Source organism: Lampris incognitus, chromosome 19 (genome assembly GCF_029633865.1).
Source record: "Lampris incognitus isolate fLamInc1 chromosome 19, fLamInc1.hap2, whole genome shotgun sequence".
NCBI lineage: Eukaryota > Metazoa > Chordata > Actinopteri > Lampriformes > Lampridae > Lampris > Lampris incognitus.
Window position 1 is genome coordinate 1,004,675 of NC_079229.1, and position 22,067 is coordinate 1,026,741.

The 22,067-nt window shown below is 45.4% G+C and overlaps 1 protein-coding gene across 1 annotated transcript in view; it reads right to left on the reverse strand.

Annotated features, from left to right (window-relative positions):
- The window catches only part of cubn (cubilin (intrinsic factor-cobalamin receptor)), a 217,937-nt gene that overhangs the window by 131,220 nt on the left and 64,650 nt on the right, over window positions 1-22,067 (reverse strand). The window contains exons 16-19 of the mRNA XM_056299826.1: window positions 21,444-21,606; window positions 17,933-18,123; window positions 12,828-12,984; window positions 8,771-8,946 (exon numbers count right to left, since the gene is read on the reverse strand). Coding sequence (XP_056155801.1) covers window positions 8,771-8,946; window positions 12,828-12,984; window positions 17,933-18,123; window positions 21,444-21,606 — 687 coding nt within the window. The remainder of the gene's footprint in view (window positions 1-8,770; window positions 8,947-12,827; window positions 12,985-17,932; window positions 18,124-21,443; window positions 21,607-22,067) is intronic.

Sequence of the window (22,067 nt, forward strand, 5' to 3'; positions counted from 1 at the left end):
CTACCGCAGTGGCGTGGTTTCAAATCTAGCCCGGGCCCTTCACTGCAGGTCATCCCCTCTCTCTCCCCTGTCTTTCCTGTTTCTTGCTCTACTATCACTATCCAATAAAGGTGGGGAAACAAATCTATCAGGAACTATACGCATCTGTGTGTTAAAATACTTCAGTGCCAAGAAAAAGTATTTTTGATGGAATAAATATTCCTACATTATCTGATGAATGCAGAAATGGTTTGTGTAGATCAATCAATCACAACACAGGAATTCGTAGAGACTATTAAATCCTTACAAAGTGGAAAAGCTCCAGGCCCCGATGGGTTTGGACCTGGATTTTATAAGAAGATGGTTAAGCTGGTGGTAGGACTTCTAACCAACATGTTGATCGAGTCATTTGAAAGGGGCACACTTCCACCAACTTCATATCTGGCCCACTTTCAAGATTCAAGAACGTTATTGCAGTTGTGTCAAACCACAAAATGGTGGATACATAAAAGAGATAAGAAATATAAAGTATCAGCAATAAAAAGTACAGAATCTAAACAATCTACTACTACTCGTACTACTTTTGGCTGCTCACATTAGGCGTTGCCTCAGCATCCATTTCCATCACAGAGTCTAAACAATATGAGTGCAAAATATAAGCAATATAAGATATAAAATACAATACAATTAACAATAAAATACAACTTACAAGATGCAAAAACATCATTAGCAAAATGCAGTAAAGGTGCAGTGGACAGATATGAAGTGGCTTAAAGTGACTGTGAGTAAATATTGCAAATATTGCACGTGCCCAATGGTGGCAGCACATCAGTCTTGTCGGACTGAGGAGATGTGTGAGTTCATTGGTGCCACAGCTTTTGCAAAGAAGCTGTTTTTCAGTCTCTTTGTGCATGTGTTGTTTGATCTGAAGCACCTACCTGATGGGAGGGGCTTAAACAGATGGTTTCCAGGATGTGTAATATGATTTATGATGTTCTTAGGCCTCCTCACACAGCGAGTGCTGTGAAGATGTTCTAGTGAAGGCAGCTCAATACCAACAATGTCCTGTGCTGTTTCCACAACACACTGGAGGGCTTTTTTGTCAGTTGTGGTACAGCTGCTGTACCAGGCTGTCATGCAGTTTGTTAGGATGCTCTCCATGGAGCATCTATAAAGGTTGACAAGCAACTTTTGGAGGAGGTTGGCTCTCCTTAGCCTCCTCAGAAAATGAAGGCGTTGTTGTGACTTACTCACCACTGCTGAGGTGTTGTCAGCTCAGGAGAGGTCCTCTGTGTTGGGGACTCCAAGGAAACTGGAGCTGGAGACACTCTCCACAACCTCTGTGTTGGTGTGGACAGGACTGTGCGTGATCTTCTTGGAGGTCATAAAGTCCACAATAATCTCCTTGGTCTTTTTTGGTGTTTAAGACCAGGTTGTTGTTAGCACACCATGTTTTCATGTTCTGAACCTCCTCCCTGTTGATATGAGCCCAATGACTGCTGTATCATCTGCAGACGTAACTACTGGGATAGGCTCCAGCATTCTGCAACCCTGATTGGGATAAGCGACTTGGATAATAGATGGATGGATGGATGGATGGCAGTCATGTGTGAACAGTACATAAAGGAGGGGGCTCAGCACACAATCCTGGAGGACGCTGGTGCTCAGGATGAGGGTGGAGGATGTGTGCTTGCCCAGTGTTACAGTCTGGGGCAGTTGATGAGGAAGTCCAGTATCCAATTGCATATGGAGGGAGTTAGTCCTAGTTAGTGGAGTTTGCCGACCAGCATGTTTGGTATGATGACGTTAAATGGCAAACTGTAAATAACAAAGAGCATCCTGACATAGGTGTTGGGTCTTTCCAGGTGAGAGAGGGCTGTATTTAGAGCCACACTGATGGTGTCCTCAGTTGATCTGTTTGCCCAGTGAGGAAACTGGTGTTGGTCTAGATCAGCTGTGACAGTGTCTTTGATGAGGGTCAGTAACGAGTCGTTCAAAGCATTTTGAAATGACAGGGGTGAGAGCATCTGGCAGATAGTCATTGGGACAGGTTACCACAGGTTTTTTTGGGGACGGCACGGCATTATGGTGCTGGATTTGATGCATGCGAGGACTGTGCATAAGGATACAGAGAGTTTGAAAATGTGTGTGTATACCTCTGCTAGCTGGTCAGCACAGGCCTGGAGTACATGCCTTTGTACACCATCAGGCCCCACTGCTTTCCTTGTATTGATGCTGCGGAAGGTCCACTGCATCTCTGGAGTGTGTAGAACAAGGGTCTGTGGGTCTCCCAACAGTTTGAAACTGACTGGAGGTTAGTTATTGTCTTTATCAAACCGAGCAAAGAAGTTGTGAAGTTCCACCACTAGGTTGGCAGTGTTGTTGGCAGGTGTATGCTGTGTGTTATTTACCCTTTTGTAATCTGTGATGGCCTGGATGCTTTGTTACTGTTGAAGTCCTCTTCCATTTGTAATATGTTGTGTTTTACAGATCTGATATCTCTCTTAAGGCTCGGTCTGGCGATGCTATAGGCTGAAGTGTCTCCTGATTTAAAAGCCGTGTCTCTTGCCCTGAGCAGCTATTTAACTTCGCTGTTCATTCATGGTTTCTCATTTGGGTACACTCTGACCCTTTTGCTAACAGTGACATTTTCCATACAGTAGTTAATGTATGATAATACAGATGAAGTGTAACCCTCCAGGTCTGTCTCATGGGCAGGACTCCAGGTCTCTCTGATTTTAAAGACAGATAAGCCATCTGATTACTGCGCATCTTATTGGCAGTGAACCCCAAACAAGCTTATTGGCCTATAAGCCAATCAGCTTGTTTGGGGTTCACTGCCAATTACTATCAAAGCTCCTAGCTAGAAGACTGAAGGAGGTGTTGCCCATTGTGTTTTAGTTAGATCAAATAGATTTTTCTACACCAATGTCCGGCGGCTCCTTAACATAATACAATTCTCAAAGTACAAAGAAAAGGGCCCTTGCTGTCGTTGGATGCTGAAAAAACATTTGATCGGGTGGAGTGGGAATATCTTTTTGAAGTTCTCAATGGGATTGGGTTGGGCTCTGATTTTATTGAGTGGGTTTAACTTCTATACAAGTCTCCAGATGTGACAGTCCTGGTAAATGCCTCAATGTCTGACATTTTCCCCTTGAGTAGAGGTGCACATTAAGACTATCCCCTTTCACCACTATTATTCATGCATGCGCGAGCCACTCACCGAGATGATCAGGAACCACCACGGACTGTCAGATGTCATATTAGGAGACACTGAATACAGAATTTTGCTCTATGCTGATGATGTATTGCTGTTTATTACCAACCCAGAGAGCTCCACACCTATTTTAATATCAATCTTCAGTCAGTTTGGCTAGTTATGAGAAGTAAGAGGCCCTGCCACTGGGTCACTTTTGGGACTGGGCAGCTTTTGTTAATTCCCCTCTCACGTGGTCAAATTCAGGACTTACTTACCTGGACATCAGAATATTGGCAAATATTGAAGAGTTGTATAAACGCAATTTCAAACCAACTCTGACATCAGTTAAAAGTGACTTAAACAGGTGGTTTGATCTCCCTCTGTCATAGATGGGTAGAATTAGCCTTAGCTTCCTAGGATATTATACCCAACACAAATGCTATACCACTTAATATTAATAGAACAGCCATCTAAGATATTGAAAGATGTCTCTCATAATTTATTTGGCATGGAAAGAAATCTAGATGAAAGATGAAGACTTTATAAATGCGAAGAGACAGATGGATGCCAACTTTCTAAATTATAACTGGGTTTGTCATGCCTGGGTAATACCAGCCTGGCTTAAACATTTTCTACATCAAGTAGAACCCCCCCATGGATGCATGGTGTTGTGCCCTATTCTCTTTTCAGCCTGATTTCAACTGACAAGGGTGAACGGCCAGTAAAAATTAAAAACGGTCCTATGTCTAGCACACTTACGATTTGGCATGATATTACTAAACATGTTGGCTGGAAAGGTTTTTTTTATCAGCGTTACAACCTTTAACTGAAAATAAGCCTTCCCCGCTGGTGCTGGAAAAAATATTTTCAGTGACTGGGTGGCACTCAAACGAACTAAGATTTATCACTGATTTGTTTGAAAGTGATAATTTCATGTCATTCACACAACTTCAGGCTAAATACAGAATACCACACAACCACTTAGTTGGTTTTATTCAGGTGAGGCATTGTGTAAAATCCAATCTTATATTACCAACAGCCCAACCAATGACAAGCTCAATTCAAAGTTTCCTTCTCAATTTTAATTTAAGTGCCTTTAACAACAAAAAAATAATTTCCTTTTTTGTGGAAAACTGTGCTCTGTTAACTGTGTTAATGTCAACAGAGCTAGGGAGTTATGGGAAAAGCACTTGGAGGTTGAATTTGATGCCAAGGTGTCGTCAGATGCCTTTGAATCTGCTAGAAACATATTTACATGTAACTGACTCAGAGAGAGCCCATACAGGATATTACATAGACTGCAGCATACCCCTCACATTCTAAACAAAATTAATCCCCAGATCTCTCCCCTCTGTGTGAAATGTAAAAAAGAAGGAGGAACTTATTATCACTGTATCTGGCAATGCCCCTTGATACCCGGTACTGCAAAAATATTGCCAAGGAGCTTAGCTCAATTTTCCACAAAACAGTAAAGATGGAACCAGGTTTGGTTCTGTTGAATATACCTACAGGACAGTTCTCTTTGTCCGCTGGCCAGCTGACTTTAATGGGTAAACTTCTACTTTGAGCAAGATGGTGCGTTCTGTTCCAGTGGCTCAAGGAGAAACCTCCCTCAGTCACAAAGCGGTGCAGAGAAACATTTAAGGTTTTTCCTATGGAGCACTTCAGTGCTATATTAAAGGGTAATTACAACTTCTTTTATAATATTTGGCAACCTTTCCTTGAATATCTTCCTAGTGATCTTGTTGGCCTACTGCAGAAAGGGCGCCCTCACTTTCTTTTCACAAATGAGTCATGGACACTGCCTTTTCTTTCCTTTGACATGCTACTAATGTATACAAATTGGTTCAAATGTTATGTTAATGCAACCCATGTATGTTAACTGATTTATTCATTCTTGTTTTGCAATTTGGCAATATCTGTGCTGTCTGGTCCTTTGTTTGGTTGTGTAAATATTAACAAAACATTATTAAAAAAAAAAACAACTCCACTGCCACCACTCCTAAACAGCTCCATGCCTCCACAGGTATGTCATCTGGACCAACCACCTTTCCACTCTTCATCTTCTTCATAGCTGCTCTCAATTCATCATTGCTAAACCCCCGCACTTCCTGATTCCCTATCCCTACATCATCCAACCTTCTCTCTCTCTCATTTTCTTCATTCATCAGCCCCTGAAAGTACTCCTACCTGCTCAACACACTCTCCTCACTTGTCGGCACATTTCTATCGCTATCCTCGTTCCATCATCACCCTAACCTGCTGCCCATCCTTCCCTGCTTCCCTCTGTCTAGCTAATCGATACAAGTCCTTTTCCTCTTCCTTAGTGTCTAACCTGCCATATTACAAACCCCAATTCCAATGAAGTTGGGGCGTTGTGTAAAATGTAAATAAAAACAGAATACAATGATTTGCAAATCCTTTTCGATATAGTCAATTGAATACACTACAAAGACAAGATATTTAATGTTCAAACTGATAAAACTTTATTGTTTTTTTGCAAATATTCACTCATTTTGAATTTGATGCCTGCAACACGTTCCAAAGAAGCTGGGACAGGGGCATGTTCACCACTGTGTTACACCACCTTTCCTTTTAACAACACTCAATAAGCGTTTGGGAACTGAGGACACTACTTGTTGAAGCTTTGTAGGTGGAATTCTTTCCCATTCTTGCTGATGTACGACTTCAGTTGCTCAGCAGTCCGGGGTCTCCGTTGTCGTATTTTGCGCTTCATAATGCACCACACATGTTCAATGGGAGACAGGTCTGGACTGCAGGCAGGCCAGTCCAGTACCTGCACTCTTTTACTACGTAGCCCCGCTGGTGTAACACGTGCAGAATGTGGCTTGGCATTGTCTTGCTGAAATAAGCAGGGACGTCCCTGAAAAAGACGTCGCTTGGATGGCAGCATATGTTGCTCCAAAACCTGTATGTACCTTCAGCATTAATGGTGCCTTCACAGAAGTGCAAGTTACTCATGATGCCATGGGCACTAACACATCCCCATACCAGCACAGATGCTGGCTTTTGGACTCTGCCCTGATAACAATCTGGATGGTCCTTTTCCTCTTTAGCCCGGAGGACACCACGTCCATGATTTCCAAAAACAATGTGAAATGTGGACCCGTCAGACCACAGCACACTTGTCCACTTTGAGTCAGTCCATCTCAGATGAGCTCGGGCCAGAGAAGCCGGCAGGCGGCGTTTCTGGGTGGTGTTGATATCTGGCTTTGGCTTTGCATGGTAGAGTTTTAACTTGCACTTGTAGATGTAGCGACCAACTGTGTTAACTGACGATGGTTTTCCCAAGTGCTCCTGAGCCCACGTGGTAATACCCTTTACACAGTGATGTCGGTTTTTAATGCAGTGCCGCCTGAGGGGTCGAAGGTCGTGGGCATTCAATGTTGGTTTTCGGCCTTGCCGCTTATGTGCAGAGATTTCTCTGGATTCTCTGAATCTTGTGATGATATTATGGACTGGAGATGATGAAGTCCCTAAATTCCTTGCAACTGTAAGGTTGAGAAACGTTGTTCTTAAACTGTTGGACTATTTGCTCACACAGTTGTTCACAAAGTGGTGAACCTCGCCCCATCCTTGCTTGTGAACGACTGAGCCTTTCGGGGATGCTCCTTTTATACCCAGTCAGGACACTCCCCTGTTTCCAGTTAACCTGTTCACCTGTGGAATGGTCCAAACAGGTGGTTTTTGAGCATTCCTCAACTTTCCCAGTCTGTTGTTGCCCCTTTCCCAGCTTCTTTGGAATGTGTTGCAGGCATCAAATTCAAAATGAGTGAATATTTGCAAAAAACAATAAAGTTTATCAGTCTGAACATTAAATATCTTGTCCTTGCAGTGTATTCAATTGAATATAGGTGGAAAAGGATTTGCAAATCATTGTATTCTGTTTTTATTCACGTTTTACACAACGTCCCAACTTCATTGGAATTGGGGTTTGTACTTGCCATCCACCTTTTCCTTTGCCTTCACCACCTCTCTCTTCGCTTTAGGTCGCGTCTCCTTATACTCCTGTCTGCTTTCTTCATCTCTCTGACTATCCCACTTCTTCTTTGCCAACCTTTTCCTCTGTATACTTTGCTGTATTTCCTCATTCCACCACCAAGTCTCCTTGTCTTCCTTCCTCTGTCCTGATGACACACCAAGTACCTTCCTAGCTGTCTCCCTCACTCTTTCTGCAGTAGTTGCCCAGCCATCCGGCAACTCTTCACTACTGTCTGTCTTAACTCCTGCCTGAACTCCACACAACAGTCTTCCTTCCTCAAATTCCACCATTTGATGTTCGGCGCTGCCTTCACTCTCTTCTTCTTCTTGATCTCCAAAGTCATCCTACCGACCACCATCCAATGCTGCCTAGCTATGTTCTCCCCTGTCGCCACCTTGCAGCCTCCAATCCCTTTTAGATCGTGCCTTCTACATAAGATATAGTCCACCTGTGTGCACCTTCCTCCACTCTTGTACGTCACCCTGTGTTCCTCCCGCTTCCTGAAATATGTATTCACCACAGCCATTTCCATCATTTTTACAAAATCCACCAACCATCTGTCCTCTGCATTCCTCTCCTTGACACCATACCTACCCATCACCTCCTCATCATCTCTGTTTCCTTCACCAACATGTCCATTTAAGTCCGCTCCAATCACCTCTCTCCTCCTTGGGTACCCTCTCCACCACGTCACCCAACTCACTCCACAATTCTCCTTTCTCTTCCATCTCACACCCAACTTGTGGGGCATATGCGCTGACAACATTCATCATCACACCTTCAGTTTCCATCTTTATACTCATCCCTCTGTCTGACACTCTCTTCACCTCCAACACGCTCTTCCTTCAGGATTACCCCTACCCCATTTCCCCTCCCATCCCCACCATGGTAGACGAATTTGAACCCACCACTAATTTTCCTGGCCTTACTCCCCTTCCACCTGGTCTCTTGCACACATAGTATATCTACCTTACTTCTCTCCATTGTATCAGCCAGCTCTCTCCCTTCACCAGTCATAGTGCCAACATTCAAAGTTCTGACTCTCACCTCCACACTCCTACCCTTCCCTCCTCTCTAGCTGCCTCTGGACATGCCTTCACCCTCTCCTTCTCCTTTGCCCAACAGTAGCATAGCTTCCACTGGCGCCCTGCTGGCCAACAGTACTGGTAGTGGCTGTTGGCAATTCAGGCCTTGAGCGATCCAGTATGGAAATCTTATTTATGATTCACATTTTTGATTTGGCAAAGGTTTTACACTGTATGCCCTTCCTGACACAACCCTCCCCATTGATCTGGGCTTGAGCCCAGCACTAAGAATGCACTGGCTTGTGCATCCCCAGTGGCTGGGTTTAAAGGCTACATAGATATGATCATACTCTGTATTCCTCAGTGTTGTTATCAGGTTCTCTTTTGTAAGCCATGGGCCGTGCCAAAAACTGAGATACCATCAAGACCTCCTGAATCAGCTTTCACTTTTATAACAGGCAAACACAATTTACAGGCGCCTACAGTTTGTATATTACAGTTGTCAATACTGTGATTTTGGACCTTTCAGCCTGGACTGGAAAAAACTGTTTTATGTCTGTGTACCTCCACAAAATTGTATTGACAGGAGCTGCCCTCGATGTCAAAGGAGAGGAAGTTGAGGATGACCACATAGCCCTCTGGCTGGTTGATAATCCATTCACACTCCTTGTTGCGCGGGTAGGTGCCGGGGTGGTAGGGCGAGTGGATCTGGCCTGTCCCAGAGAATGTTCCTCCGCAACCTGTGGAGGAAAGGGAAGAGGAAGGGAGAGATGGAGAGAACTGTTAAGACTGTGGCAAAATGGGGTCGCCTGTGGAAAACACTTTATCCACTCAATCCTGGGCACAAGCTCATGCCAGGCATCATCCTTCCCTCTCCTATGTTTCCTACCCTGAGTATAATGAAAAACAAAGCAAGGTGAACTGCAAATACTACATAGAAACAATCATTCTTGATGCTAATATTTTTTTTTCAGAAACCGCCAATGGTGTTGATAAAAGTGCTCAACAAACGAGGAGTGGAATGTCAATATAGATTTAGGGGAAAAAACTTTCGCTACATAGCAGTACAAGCTTGTTTCCTGCGTCACACACTCATCAGCCGCTAATGTGGTTCAACAAAGAAAACACACAGTTTACGTTGCCCCGCGTCACACTCCTAATTTCGGTGGACAGCAACAAGTGAGAGAAGAAAACATTCGAACTATTACAACCAATGGATTAGGTAGTTACGATGCACAGCAACCAATGGGGTAAGGGGCTGGGCTTGCCAATGTGACAATCACATTGGCAGCGGATGCGTGCATGACGCACAAAAAAAGCTTGTACTGCTATGTATTAAAGCTTTTCTCCTACATCTATCTTAATATCCCGCTCCTCATTTGTTGAGCACTTTTATCAACAACACCATTGTCTCGTTCATATTGCATCACACAGACAGTCTCGTTCATATTGCATCACACAGACAGTCTCATTCATATTGCATCACAGAGACAGTCTCGTTCATATTGCATCATACAGACAGTCTCATTCATACTGCATCACACAGACAGTCTCATTCATACTGCATCACACAGACGGTCTTGTTCATACTGCATCACACAGACCGTGTCGTTAATATTGAATCACACAGACAGTCTCGTTCATATTGCATCATACATACAGTCTCATTCATACTGCATCACACAGACAGTCTCATTCATACTGCATCACACAGACGGTCTCGTTCATACTGCATCACACAGACGGTCTCGTTCATACTGCATCACACAGACAGTCTCATTCATATTGCATCACAGAGACAGTCTTGTTCATACTGCATCACACAGACCGTGTCGTTAATATTGAATCACACAGACAGTCTCGTTCATATTGCAGCACACAGACAGTCTTGTTCATACTGCATCACACAGACAGTCTCATTCATATTGCATCACACAGACAGTCTTGTTCATACTGCATCACACAGACAGTCTCATTCATACTGCATCACACAGACGGTCTCGTTCATACTGCATCACACAGACAGTCTCATTCATATTGCATCACAGAGACAGTCTCATTCATACTACATCACACAGACAGTCTTGTTCATACTGCATCACACACAGTCTTGTTCATACTGCATCACACAGACAGTCTCATTCATACTGCATCACACAGACAGTCTTGTTCGTACTGCATCACACAGACAGTCTCGTTCATATTGCATCACACAGACAGTCTTGTTCGTACTGCATCACACAGACAGTCTCGTTTGTATTGCATCACACAGACTTGTTCATACTGCATCACACAGACAGTCTCATTCATATTGCATCACACAAACAGTCTTGTTCATACTGCATCACACAGACAGTCTCAATCATATTGCATCACACAGACAGTCTCATTCATATTGCATCACACAGACAGTCTTGTTCATACTGCATCACACAGACAGTCTCGTTCATACTGCATCACACAGACAGTCTTTGTCATACTGCATCACACAGACAGTCTCGTTCATATTGCATCACACAGACAGTCTCATTCATATTGCATCACACAGACAATCTTGTTCATACTGCATCACACAAGACAGTCTCATTCATATTGCATCACACAGACAGTCTCATTCATATTGCATCACACAGACAGTCTCGTTCATACTGCATCACACAGTCTTGTTCATACTGCATCACACGGACAGTCTCGTTCATATTGCATCACACAGACTTGTTCATACTGCATCACACAGCCAGTCTCATTTATATTGCATCACACAGACAGTCTCGTTCATACTGCATCACACAGACAGTCTCATTCATATTGCATCACACAGTCTCGTTCATACTGCATCACACAGATAGTCTTTGTCATACTGCATCATACAGACTTGTTCATACTGCATCACACAGCCAGTCTCATTTATATTGCATCACACAGACAGTCTCGTTCATACTGCATCACACACAGTCTCATTCATATTGCATCACACAGACAGTCTCATTCATATTGCATCACACAGTCTCGTTCATACTGCATCACACAGACAGTCTTTGTCATACTGCATCACACAGACAGTCTCGTTCATATTGCATCACACAGACAGTCTCGTTCATACTGCATCACACACAGACAGTCTTGTTCATGCTGCATCACACAGACCATCTCGTTCATATTGCATCAGACAGACCGTCTCGTTCATATTGCATCACACAGACGGTCTCGTTCATATTGCATCAGACAGACCGTCTCGTTCATATTGCATCAGACAGACCGTCTCGTTCATATTGCCTCAGACAGACCGTCTCGTTCATATTGCATCAGACAGACCGTCTCGTTCATATTGCATCAGACAGACCGTCTCGTTCATATTGCATCACACAGACGGTCTCGTTCATATTGCATCAGACAGACCGTCTCGTTCATATTGCATCAGACAGACCGTCTCGTTCATATTGCCTCAGACAGACCGTCTCGTTCATATTGCATCAGACAGACCGTCTCGTTCATATTGCATCAGACAGACCGTCTCGTTCATATTGCCTCAGACAGACCGTCTCGTTCATATTGCTTCACACAGACAGTCTCGTTCATATTGCATCACACAGACAGTCTCATTCATATTGCATCACACAGACAATCTTGTTCATACTGCATCACACAAGACAGTCTCATTCATATTGGATCACACAGACAGTCTCATTCATATTGCATCACACAGACAGTCTCGTTCATACTGCATCACACAGACAGTCTTGTTCATACTGCATCACACGGACAGTCTCGTTCATATTGCATCACACAGACTTGTTCATACTGCATCACACAGCCAGTCTCATTTATATTGCATCACACAGACAGTCTCGTTCATACTGCATCACACACAGTCTCATTCATATTGCATCACACAGACAGTCTCATTCATATTGCATCACACAGTCTCGTTCATACTGCATCACACAGACAGTCTTTGTCATACTGCATCACACAGACAGTCTCGTTCATATTGCATCACACAGACAGTCTCGTTCATACTGCATCACACACAGACAGTCTTGTTCATGCTGCATCACAGACCATCTCGTTCATATTGCATCAGACAGACCGTCTCGTTCATATTGCATCACACAGACCGTCTCGTTCATATTGCATCAGACAGACCGTCTCGTTCATATTGCATCAGACAGACCGTCTCGTTCATATTGCCTCAGACAGACCGTCTCGTTCATATTGCATCACACAGACAGTCTCGTTCCTGAACGAGCTGCTCACATGTTGGAGAACAAAGGCGACACAGGGTAAAAAATTACAGATAAGAAAATTAAAGGCATTGCTTCAACTTCCATCACTAATTGATGACTGTGAAATGGACCATTTACAATTAGATGACATTGGAAAATAAACCCCAGAAAAGAAACCACAGAAAATAAACTCCAGAAAATAAACCCCAGAAACTAATAAACCACAGAAAATAAACCTAAGAAAATAAACCATAGAAAATAAACCATAGAAAATAGACCCCAGAAAATAAACCACAGAAAGACTTTGTTTCAGCAGTGGATGCTGGGATACAACTCTTCAATGTATTTGAAAATGTGTGTGCGCATGTGTGCGTGTGTGTGTGTGCATCTCTCACCAACTGTGTAGAGGGCTCTGAAGCCGGCGCTGTTGACCGAGCTGTCTGACTTGAAGCGGATCCAGAGGGTGTTGGCAGTGGAGAGGATGGGGGCCGGCAGGGTGGTGCCACAGTATTTCCCTATCAGAGGGTCTGTCTCTGCACTACCATCACGGACCTGAGAGCGAGGGGCATAAGTAAGAGTATGTGTGTGTGTGGGGGGGCAGGAAAGGAGAGGGGGGTGATGGCAACAAGGGAGAGAAAAACAGGAATGTGTTGAAACATGCAGGTGAAAATCAATTTCATGGCGATCCCCACTTCCGGTGTAGGAAGATGGTGGCACAAATTCACGTTTGCGGCGGCCTCACCCAGTAAAGGTGTGGGAAGATGTCGGCACGAACCTAGGGTTGTGGCGGCCTCACCCAGTACCGCCCATGCAGTGTTTTTGTTCACATCTGCATCTAAGTTTGTCTTCATTTGATGGCTGGGCTGGGAGAGCTTAGTGTGCTGCGTCTGTGGGCCCAGGGACCACGGCCCTGATCAGAGCTGTGCCCAAAGAGGAAACACCGAGGGCATTCTGACAGGACACGGAAGCAGGGCAGGCTAAGCTAACTGCTAGCCCATGCAGACTGGCAGTTCCGATAACACCGAGGGCGGTCTAGCGGCCCAAGCCTTGACTGTGTTTTATTGTCATCGTATGGAGTGCGGGGAGGTGTGTCGAGGGTGTCTGGCTCAGGGAGCTGGCGCTGGATCAGCTGGGGGAGCCTGGTCTGCTGCATCCTGTGGGCCCAGGGACCACGGCCCTGACCGGAGCCACAACTGAGGAGGAAACACTGAGGGTGGTCTGACAGGATGTGGAAGTGGGGCAGGCTAAGCTAGCTGCTAGTCCATGCAGACCAGCAGTTCCAACAGTCATCCTGGCTGGCCTTCGTTCTCCTGGACATTGGGATTTCTGGACTGTGTTGCGCTGGGTGGACTGTGTTGTTAACTGTTTGTGTTTGTTTGTTTTTTTGCTTTGTTCTCTGTTTTTGGTGGTGTCGTTTTTGGGAAATTTGGGATGTGTGTTTTTGTCTTTGTTTTGCACCGCTGTGGGCTGTGGGACACAATGTGTCATTTCTTTTGTGTACGCAACATGAAAGAAGTGACAATTAATTGTCCCTGATCCTGATTCCTTTGGTCGATATCAACGAGACAAGTGGAACTTTTCATCTCGTGTTTCCATAGAAACACAGATAGTATGCATCCTTGCTACAGCCCTGGAGCCCCTTTCTCCACTGCAGGAGACTACAGGTGTGACATCAGCAGCACCTGAGCTGCTAGCAGCGATGGGCTGTGTATTAACCACAAGTACCGGAACTGTAGGTTTTAATTACGTTTGAGTATTCTGTAATCCATACTTGACCAGTCTGGACAAAAGAATGTACTTTCCAGCCAGCCCACCGGCTTCGGTCGGTGAGCAGGGCCATTTGTGACGGGGCTGGGCTGTGGCCGGACAGCGCTGTCCTCGCGGGAGCCCCCCCCCCCCCATTTCCATCCGTGCTGCGTTTTTTTACGGCGCTCGGGGGGCCGTCTCCATGGGCCGGTGTCTGACGCCCGCGCTGGAAGGCGGGCCAGTGGAAGGGACCAGGGTACGGCGGTGGCGACCCTGGATGTGTGCCAGGCCCTTCTCGCAGATCTCCCTAGCTACGGCACCTGCCGGGAATGGCCCCGCTACTCGTGGGCAGGGTCTCCCTCCTCCAGTGGGTCGCCTCGGCTGGCGCCTAGCAGCCAACGTAGAACTGGTGTGGACCTGTTCAATTAAAACAAAGGAGCGCGAAGGCCTGGGCAGCTGCTGACGCCATGTGATTCTGCCCAGTGCTCTGAATGTCAAAGTGGAGAAATTTAAAGAAGCATGGGTAAACAGTGGGAGTAACTATGACTCTCTTACGGTAGCCAAACGCCTCGTCATGTAATTATTGATGTAATAACCTACGTCATGTAATAACCTACTATCTAGCCAAACCACAGCCAGGGCAACAGGCTTGGCAGAACCAGCGGGGAAAGACCCTGTTGAGCTCAACTCTAGTCTGCAACTGTGAAGAGACATGAGAGGTGTAGAACAAGTGGGAGGCCCAGGCCACCACTGAAATACCACTACTCTTACCCGGTATTTTGCATTTGACAATACTAAAAAAAACTTTACAAAAAAACACTTTACAGCTGAGCTCAGACTCGAGACGACAGAGGGCTGCAGCCCCTTGTTTCCTCCAGGCTGTTCCTCTCAGTCACAGTGATGATGAGGATGATGAGATACCTTGTTTCCTACAGGCTGTTCCTTTCAGTCACAGTGATGATGAGGATGATGAGACACCTGGTTTCCTAGCTGCAGGCTGTTCCTTTCGGTCACAGTGATGATGAGGATGATGAGACACCTTGTTCCCTACGGGCTGTTCCTTTCAGTCACAGTGATGATGAGGATGATGAGCCACATTTTTTCCTAACTACAGGCTGTTCCTTTCAGTCACAGTGATGATGACGATGATGAGACACCTGGTTTCCTAGCTGCAGGCTGTTCCTTTCAGTCACAGTGATGATGAGGATGATGAGCCACATTTTTTCCTAACTACAGGCTGTTCCTTTCAGTCACAGTGATGATGACGATGATGAGACACCTGGTTTCCTAGCTGCAGGCTGTTTCTTTCGGTCACAGTGATGATGAGGATGATGAGACACCTTGTTTCCTACAGGCTGTTCCTTTCAGTCACAGTGATGATGACGATGATGAGACACCTGGTTTCCTAGCTGCAGGCTGTTTCTTTCAGTCACAGTGATGATGAGGATGATGAGCCACCTGGTTTCCTAGCTGCAGGCTGTTTCTTTCAGTCACAGTGATGATGAGGATGATGAGACACCTTGTTTCCTACAGGCTGTTCCTTTCAGTCACTGTGATGATGACGATGATGAGACACCTGGTTTCCTAGCTGCAGGCTGTTTCTTTCGGTCACAGTGATGATGAGGATGATGAGACACCTTGTTTCCTACAGGCTGTTCCTTTCAGTCACAGTGATGATGAGGATGATGAGACACCTGGTTTCCTAGCTGCAGGCTGTTCCTTTCGGCCACAGTGATGATGAGGATGATGAGACACATTGTTTCCTACAGGCTGTTCCTTTCAGCCACCGTGATGATGAGGATGATGAGATACCTTGTTTCCTATGGGCTGTTCCTTTCAGTCACAGTGAGGATGAGGATGATGAGACAATAGTTAGCAGCCACATGACACGTGATGAGGTGACATGGCTGCTGTGTGTGTGTGTGTGTGTGTGTGTGTGTGTGTGTGTGTGTGTGTGTGTGTGTGTGTGTGTGTGTGTGTGTGTGTGTGTGTGTTTGTGGTGACATCACTTCAGTGAAAGAGGCTGTATTGAACAGCTTATTGAAAAAACAAGTTCAACTACGTCATTTACTGTCTCACTGTCAAACCCCACTGTGATGGGAGACGACAGCTCTGAAGACTCTTGGCTGAAAAGGTGTAGGCCTGTATCACCCAATCACTTATCTTCCTCACCCAATCACTTAGCATCTTCCTCACCCAATCACTTATCATCTTATCATCTCCCTCTCTGTTCAGGAATCGGGAACACATTATTTGTCATTTCACGTCATGCACGTGCGCACATGAAATGAAACGAAACATGGTTGCCCCCAGCTCACAGCAGTACAACACAAACACACAAACACATCCACAAACTACAAGAACACACATACATCCAGCTAACACATACATCCAAACTAACACATATATCCAAACTAAAAAAAAAAATTTTTAAAAAAACACTGTCCAGGAGAAGGAACGCCAGCCAGGATGACTGTAGGAACCACCGGTCTGCATGGGCTAGCCGTTAGCTTAGCCTGCCCCGCTTCCACATCCTGTCAGACCGCCCTCAGCGTTTTCCCCTTGGGCGCAGCTCCAGGCAGGGACCATGGTCCCTGGACCCACCGGACAAAGCACACCAAGCTCTCCCAGCCGATCCAACACCAGCTCTCCCAGCCAGACACCCTCGACACACCTCCCCACACTTCTCACGACCACATCAAAAACACCACAGTCAACGCCAGGCGAGGCCACCGCCAGACCCCCCTCGGTGTTATCAGAACTGCCAGTCTGTATGGGTTAGCAGTTAACTTAGCCAGCCCCGCTTTCCAAGCCAATCCAGCACCAGCTCTCCCAGCCATCAAGCGAAGACAAACTTAGACGCAGACATGGACAAAAACACTGCATGGATGGTACTGGCTGAGGCCGCCGCAAATGTGAATTCGTGCAGCCATCTTCCCACACCGGAAGCAGATGTTCATAACACAACCTGATTTTAAGAACCCCTACTCTGCAAAAGTGGTCTTTGAAGAAAAAAAATGTTCTCCCTTTTTCTCCCCAATTGTACTTGACCACTTACTTCACTCTCCCGAGCCGTCCGAGTTGCTGCACACTGCTCCCCCCCCACCCCCCGCCGATCCGGGGAGGGCTGCAGACTACCACATGCCTCCTCCGATACATGTGGAGTCGCAAGCTGCTTCTTTTCACCTGACAGTGAGGAGTTTCACCAGGGGGACATAGCACGTGGGAGGATCATGCTATTCCCCCCAGTTCCCCCTCCCCCCTGTACAGGTGCCGCAACCAACCAGAGGAGGCGCTAGTGCAGCGACCAGGATACATATCCACATCTGGCTTCCCACCCACAGACACAGCCAATTGTGTCTGTAGGGACGCCCGACCAAGCCGGAGGAAACATGGGGATTCGAACCGGCGATCCCTGTGTTGGTAGGCAACAGAATAGACTGCCACGCGACCCAGACGTCCCCGCCTTTGGAGAAATTCTGACACTCCAGGCGCTATGTATTTTTTTGGTATTAGAAATATGTGTAATTTTGATTAAATACATTTTTGACGCAGTATTTTGTCGTGTATTTTGACACATTTGAGAAAGATGTATTTTGTAACATGTTGTGTTGTGAATTATCTCCACCCATCTTTGGCTGTAAGTGACCCCTGGAATTAAGCCGTCTACCAACGTTAAATATTAAAAAAAGAAAAACTCTTCCACCCAGCCTGTATGACCACCATCTTTTTCAGCGAGAATGACAGTTCTTACCTCCACGTAGTCAAAGGTGCAGGTGACGTGGGTTTCCAGGGACATGTGGGTGAAGTTCAGGGAGACCACCTCGTTGGCAGGCAGGCGGATTAAGTAGATACACTGGCGGTTATGAGCGTAGTTGTTTGGCCAGTTGGGGGAGATGATGATGCCCTCGCTTTCGGTGTAGGTGCCTCCACATCCGGAGTCAGCTGAGGAGCAAGACAGGGGTGGAAAAGATTTCACCATCAGAGCGGAATCGAGAAACAGGAGCCAAGAGCAAATCAAAGAGGTAACATTTCTGTCCCTTCAGCTCACGCCAACGAGTTGCTCTGCACTGGACTGTGCATAGTTTCCCGATGTGGTGTCCGCAACTCCCATCTGGCTTACCCTCAGCCCTGTCAGGATACAGTCACTGCTGGCAAGACGAGAAACTAGAAATTCTACAAAACAACTCCCATTTGGCTTAACTTCATCCCTGTCAGGATACAGTTACTGCTGGCAAGAAGAGAAACTAGAAATTCTACAAAAAACTCCCATCTGGCTTAACTTCATCCCTGTCAGGATACAGTCACTGCTGGCAAGAAGAGAAACTAGAAATTCTACAAAACAACTCCCATTTGGCTTAACTTTATCCCTGTCAGGACACAGTCACTGCTGGCAAGAAGAGAAACTAGAAATTCTACAAAAAAAACTCCCATCTGGCTTAACTTCAGCCCTGTCAGGATACAGTCACTGCTGGCAAGAAGAGAAACTAGAAATTCTACAAAACAACTCCCATCTGGCTGAACTTTAGCCCTGTCAGGATACAGTCACTGCTGGCAAGAAGAGAAACTAAAAATTCTACAAAACAACTCCCATCTGGCTTAACTTCATCCCTGTCAGGATACAGTCACTGCTGGCAAGTAGAGAAACTAGAAATTCTACAAAACAACTCCCATCTGGCTTAACTTCATCCCTGTCAGGATACAGATACTCTGGCAAGAAGAGAAACTAGAAATTCTACAAAACAACTCCCATTTGGCTTAACTTCATCCCTGTCAGGATACAGATACTCTGGCAAGAAGAGAAACTAGAAATTCTACAAAATAACTCCCATTTGGCTTAACTTCATCCCTGTCAGGATACAGATACTCTGGCAAGAAGAGAAACTAGAAATTCTACAAAACAACTCCCATTTGGCTTAACTTCATCCCTGTCAGGATACAGTCACTGCTGGCAAGAAGAGAAACTAGAAATTCTACAAAATAACTCCCGTCTGGCTTAACTTCACCCCTGTCAGGATACAGTCACGGCTGGCAAGAAGAGAAACTAGAAATTCTACAAAACAACTCCCATTTGGCTTAACTTCATCCCTGTCAGGATACAGATACTCTGGCAAGAAGAGAAACTAGAAATTCTACAAAACAACTCCCATTTGGCTTAACTTCATCCCTGTCAGGATACAGTCACTGCTGGCAAGAAGAGAAACTAGAAATTCTACAAAACAACTCCCATTTGGCTTAACTTCATCCCTGTCAGGATACAGTCACTGCTAGCAAGAAGAGAAACTAGAAATTCTACAAAACAACTCCCATTTGGCTTAACTTCATCCCTGTCAGGATACAGTCACTGCTGGCAAGAAGAGAAACTAGAAATTCTACAAAAAACTCCCATCTGGTTTAACTTCAGCCCTGTCAGGATACAGTCACTGCTGGCAAGAAGAGAAACTAGAAATTCTGCAAAAAACTCCCATCTGGCTTAACTTTAGCCCTGTCAGGATACAGTCACTGCTGGCAAGAAGAGAAACTAGAAATTCTACAAAACAACTCCCATCTGGCTGAACTTTAGCCCTGTCAGGATACAGTTACTCTGGCAAGAAGAGAAACTAGAAATTCTACAAAAAACTGGAAGAAAACTGAGGCTCGAGAATCGCCGCGACCCTGACAGTAGGATAAGTGTTTTGGATAATGGATGGATGGCTCAAACTATACACTCATCAGAATATAAGATTTGGCTATGAAAAAGAAAACTGCACTGAAATACTTCTAAAACTGATTTACGGATTCAAAATACTACAGTTAACTGTATTCCCTACCGTTTTTGGGGCATTGGATTTAGATAACGGGAACTTTTAAGATGTGTCAAGCTGTGTAGAAGCCCTGTTCTCCAATTTTCTCAAATCATTTCATGTGTCTCCTCCTTTAACTTTATCACAGCATGAGCCGATACACAGCTGCAGCTCGTACCGTGTACCATATTGTGTACCATACTGTGTACCATACCGTGTAACATACCATGTACCATACTGTGTACCATACCGTGTACCATACCATGTACCATACCCTGTACCATACTATGTATTGGCCCATCCGGTGATAAAGTTAAAGGAACGAGATGTGGTACACAGTATGGTACCGTGTACCATACCGTGTACCATACCATGTACCATACCGTGTACCACACCGTGTACCATACCGTGTACCATACCGTGTACCATACTGTGTATTGGCCCATCCTGTGATAAAGTTAAAGGAACAAGATGTGGTACACAGTATGGTACATGGTACCATACTGTGTACCACACTGTGTACCATACTGCCTGCATGTGTTCAGTGGGGTCTCTTACACTGGGGCATGATGTGTAACGATACTATATAAAGGACAGAATGGTGTGTGTCTGTTTAAGTGGGGTCTCTTACACCGGGGCGTAATGTCTAACTATACTATATAAAGGACAGAGTGGGGGTGTGTGTGTGTGTCTTTTACGTGTCTTACAAACCCCAATTCCAATGAAGTTGGGATGTTGTGTAAAACGTGAATAAAAACAGAACACAATGATTTGCAAATCCTTTTCCACCTATATTCAGTTGAATACACTACAAAGACAAGATATTTAATGTTCAAACTGATAAACTTAATTGTTTTTTGCAAATATTCACTCATTTTGAATTTGATTCCTGCAACATCTTCCAAAGAAGCTGGGACAGGGGCAACAAAAGACTGGAAAGTTGAGGAATGCTCAAAAAACACCTGTTTGGAACATTCCACAGGTGAACAGGTTAACTGGAAACAGGCGAGTGTCATGATTGGGCATAAAAGGAGAATCCCCGAAAGGCTCAGTCGTTCACAAGCAAGGATGGGGCGAGGTTCACCACTTTGTGAACAACTGCGTGAGCCAATCGTCCAACAGTTTAAGAACAACGTTTCTCAACGTACAACTGCAAGGAATTTGATGAAAATGAGTGAATATTTGCAAAAAAACCCAATAAAGTTTATCAGTTTGAACATTAAATATTTTGTCTTTGTAGTGTATTCAATTGAATATAGGTGGAAAAGGATTTGCACATCATTGTATTGTTTTTATTTACATTTTACAAACGTCCCAACTTCATTGGAATTGGGGTTTTTACATGGTGAGGTGGTGTATGTCTGTAGCATACTGCCTGCATGTGTTCAGTGGCGTCTCTTACACTGGGCCATGATGTGTAACTATGATATATAAAGGACAGAATGATGTGTGTGTGTGTGTGTTTGTGTTTAAGTGTCTTACATGGTGAGGTGGTGTATGTGATGTGGAAGCCACGGTCGGAGACACTGGCGTCGGCGTGGAAGTGGATCCAGGCGGCTGGGCCAGTGGTGTGCAGAGGAGCCGGAGATGCTGTGCTGCAGTACTTGCCCAGAACAGGGTCTTGTGGCAGAAGGCCATCGCGGATCTGCAGGCACACGCGGGACATGACTCACATCAGCACCTATTTCTTTCAGTCATCTGCTTCCAAAACACTCTTACCTGCCTTCTTTTTTTTTGGATTTGTCCCCCCTTTTTCTCCCCAATTGTACCTGTCCAATCACCCCACTCTTCCCAGCCATCCCGGTCTCTGCTCCACCCCCTCTGCTGATCCGGGGAGGGCTGCAGACTACCACATGCCTCCTCCCATACATGTGGAGTCACCAGCCGCTTCTTTTCACCTGACAGTGAGGAGTTTCACCAGGGGGACGTAGCACGTGGGAGGATCACGCTATTCCCCCCAGTTCCCCCTCCCCCCCGAACAGGTGTCCCAACTGACCAGAGGAGGCGCTAGTGCAGCAACCAGGACACATACCCACATCCGGCTCCCCACACGCAGGCAGGGGCCAATTGTGTCTGTAGGGACGCCCGACCAAGCCGGAGGTAACA